This window comes from Ranitomeya variabilis, chromosome 4, assembly GCF_051348905.1.
Source record: "Ranitomeya variabilis isolate aRanVar5 chromosome 4, aRanVar5.hap1, whole genome shotgun sequence".
In the NCBI taxonomy this organism is placed as follows: Eukaryota; Metazoa; Chordata; class Amphibia; order Anura; family Dendrobatidae; genus Ranitomeya; species Ranitomeya variabilis.
The window spans coordinates 727,904,342-727,918,602 of record NC_135235.1 but is presented as its reverse complement, the minus strand read 5'-3'; the positions used below and the strand labels follow the sequence as shown (position 1 = coordinate 727,918,602).

Sequence of the window (14,261 nt, the reverse complement as noted above, 5' to 3'; positions counted from 1 at the left end):
ACTCTGAACGACCAAGTTGAGCAGAAGTGCCAGACATGGGATGTGAGTGAGTTTGCCTAGGGCCAGAGCTGCCACCAGATTTCGGCCATTGTCACACACTACCATGCCTGGCTGGAGATTCGCTGGCACAAACCACACGACGCTCTTCTGCTTGATGGCATTCCAGAGCTCCTGCACTGTGTGGCTTTGATTCCCCAAAGAAATTAATTTCAATACGGCCTGTTGACGTTTGGCCATGGCTGTGCTCATATCGGTCGTAACAGGTAAACGTTCACAGGTCCATGTGGAGGTTTACTGTGACGGCTCCTGCAGCGCTGATTCAGAGGAACTAGAGTATGAGGAGGAGTATATGTGTACAGACTGGATTCCTGCAATCCTTGGAGTTGGCAGAACACGTCCTGCGCCACTCGCACGATCTGTACCCGGCTCAACAACATTTACCCAATGGGCAGTGAAGGAAAGGTATCGCCCCTGTCCATGGTGACTGGTCCACGCATCGGTGGTGAGGTGGACCTTGCTACTGACGGCGTTCAGTAGCGCATGTTTAATGTTTCCCTCCACATGCTTTTGCAGGGCAGGGACGGCATGCTTGCTGAAATAAAAGCGGCTGGGCACATTGTATTGTGGGACTGCCAATGCCATCAAGTTACGGAAGGTGTCAGTCTCCACCAGCCTGAATGACAGCATTTCAAGGGACAGTAGTTTTGCAATGCCAGCATTCAGAGCCTGTGCTCGGGGGTGGTTTGCCGAGAATGGCCATCTTTTCTCCCATGCCTGTGCTACCGATGGCTGTAGACTGGGCTGGGTGTGTGAGGATGACTGGCAACGTGGTGCTGTGGATGGAATTACACAGGGTCTCTGGACAACAATGCCAGAGGTTCTTCCATGGCGATCTTGTGAGGAAGCTGAACCAGCTGTGTGTGAGCTGGAGGAAGAGGCAACAACACGAGCTGAAGAGGTGGTAGGTACCGCTGTAGGTTGGCCTAGGTCTTCTGTGTGTTTTTGTAACTCCACCACATGCTTGGTCCGCACATGTTTCCACATATTTGAGGTATTGAGGTTACTGACACTTTTCCCTCTTTTGACTTTCTGATAACACACCTTGCATTTGACAAAGCAAATGTCATCTGCAACTGTGTCCAAAAAGGACCAGGCACTGCAAGTCTTGGGAGCGCCCGTTTTGGCTTTTGGAAGAGGCAAGCTCTTAACGGGTGCCGAAGTGGAGGCTACAGGCTCTGCAGTCTTCCCCCTCCCTCTCCCTCTTTGGGCCGCACAGGGAATCTCTTCCTCAGAGCTGCTCCCACCACCTTCCTGTACCTCACGCCATGATGGGTCAAGGACCTCATCATCTACACTACCCTCTTCCACCAACTGCTTCTCCGGGGTAGTCTCGGCAGCACAGTACGCACCTGAAAGTGGCACCTGAGTCTCATCATCAGATGCGTACAGAGGTGTGCTGACCGTAGGCACTAGCCCACTCGCCTCTTCGGATTCAAAGAGACAGAGCTGTTGCGCATCACTGCATACTGCCTCTTCTTCAGTTTCTCGAATGCTGCTTGGCTGGCCCCCTCTTTGCCAAGCCAAGAGATTCAGAGAACAGAAGTAGAGATGGCTCCTGTCCTCTCTGACTGCCTGGGCAATTTGGCAGGTGGTGAAGAGACAGATGGGTGCTCTTCAGTGATCTGTGCCTGAGAGGATGTGGCACTAATTGAAGTCGGTGAGTTAGCTGACATCCATCCGACAACTGCTTCAATTTGTTCATCCCACAGCAGTGGGGCACGGCTAGCTCCTACAAAGCTGCGTATGAAGGACTGTTCCCTGCTAAAACTGGGGGATGATGAGTCACCGGTGCCCTCAGCAGGCACAGAATCCCCACGTCCTCTCCCTTCTCCACCTCCACGTGCCTTACTCCCTGTTGCCTTCTTCATATTGGTAGACTGATAAAGAAAGGCAGAAAAGTACTAAGGGCTTAGTGTGCTTATTCCTGAACAGCTGCTAACAGATATAAGGAACACTAATTTTATCAAGTGTGGACTAGACTTTAATATGAGCTAATGTGACCTAAACAACTCTAAAGCGTAGTGTTTAGTGAACTTTATAAACTGTTTGTTGTTAATGGCGCTGCAAGGCCAAAAAAGCTCCTCTATGTAATCCTATATAATGTTTTTCCACAATCTAGCTGGATACGGATGGAAAGCCACTAATAGGATAAATTTGAAAAAAGGTGCAGCAGGCTGCACTAATTGAGAAATGGACAATGGAACGGTATGAGGCAGTGACGCACCCTGAGCTGACTACAACCAGCTGTGGCAGCAGAACAGACTACAGAGTGAGCTGCACTCGCACAAAGACCGTGCAGACAGCCGTAAACAGTGCTGCAAGGCCAAAAAAAGTTCCTCTATGTAATCCTATATAGTGTTTTTCCACAATCTAGCAGAATACGGATGGAAAGCCACTAATAGGATAAATTTTAAAAAATGTACAATACAGCAGCAGCGGCTCAGTATTGGGGTATCAGGTGGAGTAATAGGGTCACATACGGCAGCAGCTGCTCAGTATTGGGGTATCAGGTGCAGTAATAGGGACACATATGGCAGCAGTGGCTCAGTACTGGGTATCAGGTGCAGTAATAGGGACACATAAGGCAGCAGCGGCTCAGTATTGGGGTATCAGCAGGATGAGGAGTTTGTTCAGGTTGGGAATAGATGGTGATGGGGATGGAAATATGAGCATTCAAATGTGTCTTTGTTGTAATCTCTGCAGCCGAGTCCTGGCTGGAGAATTCATGTCAGTTTGGGCCAGATGGAAAAGATGAACGATTTCATAAGAATGAACATCAGCTGTAAGTCATTATCTGTTCCTGTACTGTAATCTCTTATATGTTCTGCAGCACTGGTATCTACCACTATATGGCGGAAGTGTTGGTCTTTACTGATTTAATTTCGGTTACAGCAGGATCATCTGCTGAGGTTTCCTTATACCCATGATTAAAGTGCGCCACCATAGTAGTAATCAAGGGTTAGGGGCTCACTCAGATGGTTCGCCAACCCCTAGCTGAACCTCTAGCTACACCTCTGAGCGCATGACAAGATGGAGGTGCACAAAACAGAAAGGGGGCGCAGGATGGGAGCAGCACATGATAGGATGGGGGCAGCACATGACAGAATGGGGGCACAGGATGGAGGCAGCACATGACAGGATTGGGGTGCAGAATTGGAGTAGAACATACCAGGAAGGGGGCAGCACATACCATATTGGGGGGGCAGGATGGGGGCAGTACATATCAGAATGGGGGTGCAGAATGAGAGAAGCACATGACAGGATGGGGGCGCAGGATGGGAGCAGCACATGACCGGATGGGGCTGCAGGATGGGAGCAGCACATGGCAGAATCGGGGCACAGAATGGGAGCAGCACATGACAGGATGGGGGTGCAGGATGGGAGCAGCACATGACAGGATGGGGGCACAGGATGGGAGCAGCACATGACAGAATGGGCGCGCAGAATGGGAGCAGCACATGACAGAATGGGGGCGCAGAATGGGAGCAGCACATGACAGAATAAGGGCGCAGGATGGGAGCAGCACATTACAGAATGGGGGCGCAGGATGGGAGCAGCACATGACAGAATGGGGGCGCAGGATGGGAGCAGCACATGACAGAATGGGGGCGCAGGATAGGAGCAGCACATGACAGAATGGGGGCACAGAATGGGAGCAGCACATGACAGGATGGGGGCACAGGATTATTATTATTTATTGTTATATCGCCATTTATTCCATGGCGCTTTACATGTGAGGAGGGGTATACATAATGAAAACAAGTACAATAATTTTAAACAAAACAAGTCATAACTGGTACAGGAGGAGAGAGGACCCTGCCCGCGAAGGCTCACAATCTACAAGGGATGGGTGAGAATACAGTAGGTGAGGATAGAGCTGGTCATGCAGCGGTTTGGTCGATCGGTGGTTACTGCAGGTTGTAGGCTTGTTGGAAGAGGTGGGTCTTCAGGCTCTTTTTGAAGGTTTCGATGGTAGGCGAGAGTCTGTGTTGTGGTAGAGGGTTCCAGAGTAGAGGTGATACACGAGAGAAATCTTGTATACGATTGTGGGAGGAGGAAATAAGAGGGGAGTAGAGAAGATCTTGTGAGGATCCGAGGTTGCGTGTAGGTAAGTACCGGGAGACGAGGTCACAGATGTATGGAGGAGACAGGTTGTGGATGGCTTTGTACGTCATGGTTAGGGTTTTGTAGTGAGTCTCTGAGCAATGGGGAGCCAGTGAAGGGATTGACAGAGGGGAGAGGCCGGGGAATAGCGGGGGGACAGGTGGATTAGTCGGGCAGCAGAATTTAGAATAGATTGGAGGGGTGCGAGAGTGTTAGAGGGGAGGCCACAGAGCAGGAGGTTGCAGTCGTCAAGGCGAGAGATTATGAGGGCATGGACTAGGGTTTTTGCAGATTCTTGGTTGAGGAATGTACGGATTCGTGAAATATTTTTGAGTTGAAGGCGGCAGGAAGTGGAAAGGGCTTGGATATGTGGTTTGAAGGAGAGATCAGCGTCAAGGGTTACCCCGAGGCAGCGAGCTTGTGGGACTGGGGAGAGTGGGCAGCCATGTACTGTAATGGATAGGTTCGTTGGGGGGGTCGCGTGAGATGGGGGAAAGATGGTGAATTCTGTTTTGTCCATGTTAAGTTTCAGAAATCTAGCAGAGAAGGATGAAATAGTGGACAGACATTGTGGGATTCTGGTTAGTAGGGAGGTGATATCTCATCCAGAGATGTAGATCTGTGTGTCATCAGCATAGAGGTGATACTGAAAGCCATGAGATTCTATGAGCTGTCCCAGGCCAAAGGTGTAAATGGAGAAGAGCAGGGGCCCAAGGACTGAACCTTGTGGGACTCCGACAGATAGGGGGCGAGGGGAGGAGGTGGTGTGTGACGGAGACGCTGAAGGTCCGGTCTGTTAGGTATGATGAGATCCAGGATAGGGCCAAGTCTGTGATGCCAAGGGATGAGAGGTTCTGTAATAATAGGGAATGGTCCACTGTGTCAAAGGCATCCAACAGGTCGAGGAGGAGGACAGCGTAGTGTCGCTTGCTCTTGGTGGTTAAGAGGTCATTGGTGACCTTAGTTAGGGCAGTTTCAGTGGAATGGTGTGACCGGAAGCCAGATTGTAAGCGGTCAAAGAGGGAGCAAGAAGAGAGATGGGAGGACAGTTCAAGGTAGACATGTTCCAGTAGTTTGGAGGCATAAGGGAGAAGATATCGGGCGATAGCTAGATACAGAGGATGGGTCAAGAGAGGGCTTTTTGAGGATAAGTGAGATGGAGGCATGTTTAAAGCTTGAGGGGAAAACACCAGTTGTTAGTGATAGGTTGAAGAGATGGGTTAGGGTTGGGATGAAGACTGTGGTGAGGTTTGGGATGAATTGGGATGGGAGCGGGTCAAGTGCACAGGTGGTGAGATGCGATCTTGAGAGTAGAGTGGAGAGTTGATTTTCTGTAATGGAGAAGTTGGTTTTGGAGGTGGAGGGCTGGGAAGTCGGGAGGAAGGGCTCTGGGGGTTGTTGACCAAAACTGTCTCTGATGTTCTCAATCTTCTGCTTGAAAAATGAGGCAAAGTCTTCAGCTGAAATAAGTGGGGAGGGAGTAGGTGCTGGGGGACGGAGGAGAGAATTGAAGGTGTTGAATAACTGTTTAGGGTTGTGAGACAGGGAGGATATGGGAGATGAGAAGTAGGTTTGTTTATCTGTGGCGAGTGTGGTCTTGAAAGTAGTGAGGGACTGTTTGAATGCGATGAAGTGCTCGTTGGAGTGGGATCTTTTCCATCTGCGCTCAGCAGCCCTGGAAGCTCGCCTCAGTTCTTTGGAACAGGATGGGAGCAGCTCATGACATAATGGGGGCTCCGGATTGGGGCAGCACATTACAGAATAGGGGTGCAGGATTGGAGCAGCGCATTACAGAATAAGGCACAGGATTGGGGCAGCACATACCAGAATAGGGGCACAGGATGGGAGCTGTACATGACAGGATAGGAGTACAGAATTAGAGTAGCACATACCAGGATGGGGGCAGCACATACCATAATGGGGGCGCAGGATGCGGGCAGCACATACCATATTGGGGGCGCAGGATGGGAGCAGCACATGACACGATGGGAGCGCAGGATTGGTGCAGCACATTACAGAATGGGGCACAGGATGGGAGCAACACATGACAGAATGGGGGTGCAGGATGGGAGCAGCACATGACAGAATGGAGGCACAGGATGGGAGCAGCACATCTCAGGATGGGGGCGAAGGATGGGAGCAGCACATGACAGAATGGGTATGCAGGATGGGAGCAGCACGACAGAATGGGGGTGCAGGATGGAAGTAGCACATGACAGAATGGGGGCACAGGATGGGAGCAGCACATGAGAGAATGGGGGCGCAGAATGGGAGCAGCACATGACCGGATGGGGGCGCAGGATGGGAGCAGCAGATGACAGAATGGGGGTGCAGGATGGGAGCAGCACATGACATAATGGGGTGCAGAAAGGGAGCAGCACATGACAGGATCGGGGCACAGGATCGGAGCAGCTCATGACAGAATGGGGGCTCAGGATGGGGGGCAGCACATTATAGAATGGGGGAGCAAAATGGGAGTAGCACACGACAGAATGGGGGCACAGGATGGGAGCAGCACATGACAGAATGGGGAAGCAGGATGGGAGCAGCACATGACAGAATGGAAGCGCAGGATGAAAGCAGCACATGACATGATGGGGAGGCAGGATGAGAGCACCACATGACAGGATGGGGCCGCAGGAGAGCACCACATGACAGGATGGGGATGCAGAATTGGAGTAGCACATATCAGGATGGGGGCAGCACATACCATAATGGGGTACAGGATGAGAGCAGCCCATAACAGCATGGGGGTGCAGGATCTGAGCACATGACAGGATTGGGGCATAGGATGGGAGCACATGACAGGATTTGGGCCTCAGGATGGGCGCACATGACAGGATGAGGGCACAGGAAGAGAGTAGCACATGACAAGTTGGAGGCACACAAAGCAGGAAGAGGGCACAAGGTGGGGGCTGCACATGACAGGAATGGGGCACAGGATGGGGGCTGCACATGACAGGATTGGGGCAGAAGATGTGAGTACCACATGACAGGATTAAGGCTCAGGATGGAAGCAGCACATACCAGGATGGAGACCATATACCAATATAAATGTAAAACGGGTTCAATAGCTAGTTCATTTATAAGTGCACAGGATCTATTGACCTTATAAATTGATTTCAAGTGATATATCACGAGACTGAAGTTGGTTTCTTATTCGTCAGTTTCTTATTCAGCAATTTTTTCCTTTGTTTTTTATAGGTTTAACAACAAAAAATAAGCATCACAATAATAACATACAATGCAGCAAGGTGCCCTGATGTGAATACACTTAAAATCAGTTACAAAATTTATAAAACTGGGACAAAAATGGGCATCAAAGTGGGCACCAAAGGGCGTTAATGAAAGGGTTAAATGACTTTGGGCCACTGATCTCACACATAGAATACATAGATGCTGATGCCCCACATAAAAACCAGGTATCTCCAGCAGGGCTGTGGAGTCGGTAAGCCACAGTTGCGACTCTGACTCCTGGATTTTATCAGGTTCCGACTCCGGCTCCGACTCCTTCATAAATGGCCAATTCGTAACAATAAATTTACTGTTGTAAAATATTAACATCGTGCTTATTCAGTTTCTCACCATCATATAAGTAATCAGACCACTTAGAGCAAAAACTATATTTATTAGAATACAATTAGAATATAGCAAATAACTTTTATAAACTTTTATAAACTCTTGTAAGTAAATATGCAATAAACACTGATATGCAGTTAATAAGAAGAAATCTATAAATTTGTCCTCAGAAAAAGTATTGCCTGTCAGATCCTCCTTCATGGATGCCCTCAAATCTGATCTAATTATTTTGAGAGCAGAGAACAACGTCTCTACACTAACTTGGCAAAAGTGGTGGCAAAGCAGTAACCACTTGGGCAACATCTCTGACAATGTCAGGATACAGAGGAATCGCTTGTTGCACTGTTATTTTTGATGAACGGTCAAATTTCTCAATTTCTTTTAGTGCACATGAAAAATTCTGCTGAAATGTACTGGCTGTGTTCTTTGATGTGGATGACTCTTCTATGTGGGAAGGCTTTGCACTGTCCTTGTGATCCAAATATTTTTCGAAATTAAATTCTTCATCAGTTGATGAGGGTGAAGATGTGGCAGGACGACCAAATTCTTCTTGTTCCTCCTGACTGTTCTGCAACCCTTTCATCCTTACTGCTATTTCAAACAGAGCTTCTTTTCCTTTAGTTAGCTGATGATCATCTAGAAGAATCCGATGCACTGGGTCTACATAAACAGCTACCAAAAGAATGTTATTTTGTAATAGTAGCTCCTCTCTCCGTTTCATTGATGTAGCAATGCCAATTGCAATTAACCCTCTTTGGGACAGGCGAAACATCAGGTTCTTCCACTCCTTTAAGAAAATACCTGAAGTCCTCTGCTTGTAATTTTTTAGTCACTGTAAATAGGTGCTCTAGCAATTTTTCCAGCTCAGTCACCTGATTCCACTGACTTTCATTTAGCGTCAGTTGAGGGTTAGCCATGTCTACAAGAAAGGTTTTCAGTTCAACCAAGCGCTGAATCATTAAGTACTGCCCCATCGTGTGGCTTGATCAATAATTGCCCCTTTTCCAGCACGTCTCTTCAAAATTGAGTCAACTTTAGGGGTTCTGGCAACAGTAGCCAATTTTCTCACCTTGCCAATCAGTGCAGCAGCATGTCCTTCTTGCAGACTGTCTCTTATAGCCAGCTGTAGCGTATGCACAACACAGCGCATGTGATGAATGAAAGAACATATTGACAGTTTCAACAAGATCATCTAAACTATCATGTTTCTGTTCATCTGAAGCAACTTCAGTTTGCTCCTCAGTTACAATACTGTGTTCCTCCATTTCAAACATTTCTGTGTCTGTGGACCCAGAATGTTCTTCTAGCTGCTGGTCACCATCATTACTCTCATTCATTAGCTTAATAGTACTTATCATATTTGAAGCATTCTCAGTTACGACAGAAAGAACTTGCTCTTTTTTAAGTTCATGGTCTTGTAGAACCTTTTCCACCAAGACCTGGAGAAACTCACTGGTGTGATGAGCTTTGGTGTCTTTTACTGTCAATGTCTTGGTAACTATTTCATTTTTGACACAAACAAATCGGACATTGATGGCAAAATAGTTCACTCTGTGACGTGTGCAGGCATCCATTTTAAGAAACAGAAAGCGTCCCTTGAGAGTTTTTTAAGTTCTTCCTTTTGTTTAAAAGCTTCTTTGATTACTAATTTTCTAATACTCTCTCTCTCCAGAGAAACAGCAAGCTTGCGGGCCATTTCCCCATTCAGACACATAAAAGCTGGTCATGAAAATAATGAAATAGGCACACTATCCTTTACAACAAGCTCTATGATCTGTTTTTTTAAATGTACCTACTGTCATTGTCACAGTAACTTTGTCACTGACAAAATATCTTGCAACTGATGGCTGCAAAGTTCTCTGCTCCTTTGTTTGGCTGGAAGAGCTGGGCACTGGTTCATTAATAATAATAATAATCTTTATTTATATAGAGCCAACATATTCCGCAGCACTTTACAATTAAGTGGGGACATATACAGACAAATTCAATACAAGTTAAGACAATTTAAACAGTGACATTAGGAGTGAGGTCCCTGCTCGCAAGCTTAGAATCTACAAGGAAATGGGGGGGACACAATAGGTGAAAAGTGCTTGTTATTTCAGGTCTGGCAATTATAATAAATAGGGATTTTCATATAAAGCTGCATGATCCGGTCATCAGCCCATGTGTTTAAGTGCAATAGTCAAGTATCAAGTGCAGTTATGTGCATGGAGGGTGTGGAAACAGATGAATAGTAGGGTGCAGATTTAGAATAATATTTGGAAGGAGGGAACAGGGCAAAGTTAGTTTACTGAGTAGTTGATGTGGTAGGCTTGTTTGAAGAGATGGGTTTTTAGAGCGAGCTTGAATAGGTTGGGGCTAGGTATCAGTCTGATCGTCTGGGGAAGTTCGTTCCAGAGAGCTGGTGCAGCACGAGAGAAGTCTTGTAGACGGAGGTGCGAGGTTCGGATTAGGGGGATGTTAGCCTTAGGTCATTTGTAGAACGGAGGGCACGTGTAGGGCGATAGACAGAGATGAGAGAGGAGATATAAGGCGGTGCAGAACTGTGGAGGGCTTTGTGGGTGAGAGATGAGTTTATACTGGACCCTGTAGCGAATGGGTAGCCAGTGTAATGACTGGCACAAGATGGAGGCATCGGTGAAGCTGTTGGACAGAAATATAACCCTGGCTGCCGCATTCAAGATGGATTGGAGAGAAAGTTTGTTAAGAGGGAGACCGATCAGAAGAGAGTTGCAGTAGTCCAGACGAGAATGAATAAGAGTGACAGTAAGAGTCTTAGCAGTTTTAAAGGTGAGAAAAGGTCGGATTCTGGAGATGTTTTTAAGATGCAGGTGACAAGAGCGAGTGAGTGATCGGATATAGGGAGTAAACGAAAGATCGGTGTCGAATGTGACCCCAAGACAGCGGGCATGCTGCTTGGGAGTTATGGTTGAACCCTCCAGGGTAATTTCGATGTTGGGTAGAGAGGTTAGTAGAAGGGAGAAACACAAGAAGTTCCGTTTTGGAGAGATTTAGTTTCAGATAGAGGGAGGACATGATGTTAGAGACAGCAGACAGACAATCCTTGGTATTTTGAATTAGGGTAGGGGTGATGTCGGGGGAAGAAGTGTATAATTGGGTGTCATCAGCATAGAGATGATACCGGAACCCAAATCTGCTGATTGTTTGGCAGTTTGGTTTGGATGCAGTCTTTCTCATCCACTGCTTTCAGTACTTCTGGATGAAAGCACTGTAAATGTCTCTTTAGATTAGAAGCTCTGGTAGGAGCATTTTTATCTTTGCCTGAATATGCACTGATCTTGGCTTCACAGCATTTGTTTTCGTCTGGATCATTTGTCATACACTGACAGACATAATGTTTTCTATCTTGAGTGATGGTGAAATGTTCAAATACAGCTGATTTAATGTAATGCTTCTTTGACATTCTCAGGTTTTTAATTCTGCATTCTCAATCCAAATGACAATTGTTTTTCCTAAAAACAATTGTAGAAAATTATGGCCAGGCCGTACAACTGATATAGTGGTCAGTAATACTGTTATTTCTCATGTACTCACTGTTAACTGATGCAAAGTTTGTTGAAAGGATAATACTTCTTACAGTCTTCCTCTTCTGAGTAGCAGCTGTGAGATGCTTGGAAGACACACCTAGTAAACATCTAGTCTAGAGGAGGAGCTTTACTACTAAGAATTTGCAACACATTTTCACTTTTAGTTTCATACATTGTAAGTAGGGGGGTTGGGGCAGCATGAGGTTAACCAAGTATAAGATTAGATAAGGGCAGTGGAGAACAGTGACACACAAGAAGTAAGAAATGTCTCTACCTCCAGCAGAACTGCTTATCACTGTTGTTCATAGTCCCTAGCAACCAGGCAACCCCCACATGTACTCAGCCTGGCTAGTAGCTGTAAACCATTCAGCTGCCGCAATGAAAACTAAATCACCGAGCAGTCATAAATACTCGGAGGTCACCCGAGTGTGCTTGGGAAAACCCGAGCAACGAGTACACTCGCTCATAATTAATAATGACTTCTCTCTGTGTGGGATTTTTGATGTTTAAAAAGGTTGTCCACTACTTGGACAACCCCTTCTCATTCCTCATGTTTGGTTCTAATAAAATAAAAACACAGAAAGACAGAAAGCTTGGAGAGTGAGTGTGTATATGTCACCTCACCTTATATACTGAGATGTGGGTTAAATGTTTTTTTCTATTGGTCACCTTCTGACTAACCTTCAGGAGATGAATTATGGGTATAGTTTTACATTTGGAATTAATAAAGTTTAGTTTTATCCTTTTGTCAGCAAACATGAGGAATGACATGAGACAACCCCTTTAAGAGGATCTAATTTTGCTTAAAACTATTCCAACATTATGTACATAAAAATGGCTTCTCCTCTATGTGACATCTCTAATGTTTATTAAAAGTTGATTTCCAAGTAAAATATTTCCCACATTAAGAAAATCAAAAAGGCTTCTCCTCTGTGTGAATGCTCTGATGTCTAATAAGATGCTCTTTCCGATTAAAGCATTTCCCACATTCTGAACAGGAAAAAGGCTTCTCCCTTGTGTGAATTCTCTGGTGACTAACAAGATTTGCATTACAGTTAAAACATTTCCCACATTCTGAACAGGAAAAAGGCTTCTCCCCTGTGTGATTTCTCTGATGTCTAACAAGAAGCTCTTTCCGATTAAAACATTTCCCACATTCTGAACAGGAAAAAGGCTTCTCCCCTGTGTGATTGCTCTGATGTCTAATAAGATGCTCTTTCTGATTAAAACATTTCCCACATTCTGAACAGGAAAAAGGCTTCTCCCCTGTGTGATTGCTCTGATGTATAGTAAGATGCTCTTTCCGATTAAAACATTTCCCACATTCTGAACAGGAAAAAGGCTTCTCCTCTGTGTGACTCCTCTGATGTCTAGTAAGTTGCTGTTTCCAATTAAAGCATTTCCCACATTCTGAAAAGGAAAAAGGCTTCTCCCTTGTGTGAGTTCTCTGATGTCTAACAAGAAGTGTTTTCTGGTTAAAATGTTTCTCACATTCTGAACAGGAAAAAGGCTTCTCCCCTGTGTGAATTCTCTGATGTCTAATAAGAAGTGTTTTCTGGTTAAAATGTTTCTCACATTCTGAACAGGAAAAAGGCTTCTCCCCCGTGTGAGTTCTCTGGTGCCTAACCAAATCTGATTTCCAGCTAAAACATTTCCCACATTCTGAACATGAAAAAGGCTTCTCCCCTGTGTGAGTTCTCTGGTGCCTAACCAAAACTGATTTCCGGCTAAAACATTTCCCACATTCTGAACAGGACAAAGGCTTCTCCCCTGTGTGAGTTCTCTGGTGACTAACAAGTGTTGCATTACAGTTAAAACGTTTCCCACATTCTGAACAGGAAAAAGGCTTCTCCCTTGTGTGAGTTCTCTGGTGACTAACAAGATGTTCATTACAGTTAAAACATTTCCCACATTCTGAACAGGAAAAAGGCTTCTCCCCTGTGTGAATTCTCTGATGTCTAACAAGAAGTGTTTTCTGGTTAAAATGTTTCTCACATTCTGAACAGGAAAAAGGCTTCTCCCCCGTGTGAGTTCTCTGGTGCCTAACCAAATCTGATTTCCAGCTAAAACATTTCCCACATTCTGAACATGAAAAAGGCTTCTCCCCTGTGTGAGTTCTCTGGTGCCTAACCAAAACAGATTTCCGGCTAAAACATTTCCCACATTCTGAACAGGACAAAGGCTTCTCCCCTGTGTGGGTTCTCTGGTGTTTAACAAGAAGCTCTTTCCGGTTAAAACATTTCCCACATTCTGAACAGGAAAAAGGCTTCTCCCCTGTGTGAGTTCTCTTGTGGGTATCAAGATATGCTTTTGTGTTAAAACATGTCCCACATTCTGAACATGAAAATGACTTCTTTGCTTTAGGAGCAGTTTGTTTTTTAATGCCTCTTTTGTGACTTTGATTTTCCTTAGTAGTCGGTAATGAATCAGAAGATATGATCTGTTTCAAAGGATCAGCTGACAGATCTTTGCTGTGAAGGGGTGATGATATAACTGGAGTAATAGCATTCACTTCAATTGTATCTTTTAGGATCTCAAGATCATCATATTTAAAAATTAAAGAGGTCAGCTGTCCTTCTGATCTCCTGGTACAGTCATCTGCCAAGATAAAAAACAATTATTTTTTAATAAAATATCCTTGAGTTTTATATTTTTGAACATTTCTAATTAAACTGTCCATAAAAATGGCAAGCTATGTAAAAAAAACTTTAATTATTTACCAAGACAATGACAGTTCACAGTCTAATAGAAAACCTTATTAGATGAACCGGTAGTGTGTGGTGTTCAACTGTTTGTTCATTCTGCCTCCCAAATATAGAATAAAAAGAAACCAATCAATGTTATGTAGGCGAAAATAATACCAATTCTCATCTCCCAAAAAACAAATCCAAACAGTTCCATCATCTGTCGATGGAAAAACATTAGGCTATGTGCACACGTTGCAGATTTTGAAAATGCTCTTTTTTTTTC

General features: G+C 45.3%; 1 protein-coding gene across 3 annotated transcripts in view; it reads right to left on the bottom strand.

The window, feature by feature from the left end:
- Window positions 1-9,646: 9,646 nt before the first annotated feature.
- Window positions 9,647-14,261, bottom strand: part of LOC143767934 (uncharacterized) — a 96,948-nt gene continuing 92,333 nt past the window's right edge. For all 3 annotated transcript variants that reach the window (XM_077256466.1, XM_077256467.1, XM_077256468.1), the window contains one exon: window positions 9,647-13,889. In XM_077256466.1, coding sequence (XP_077112581.1) covers window positions 12,205-13,889 — 1,685 coding nt within the window. In that variant the 3' untranslated portion in view covers window positions 9,647-12,204. The remainder of the gene's footprint in view (window positions 13,890-14,261) is intronic.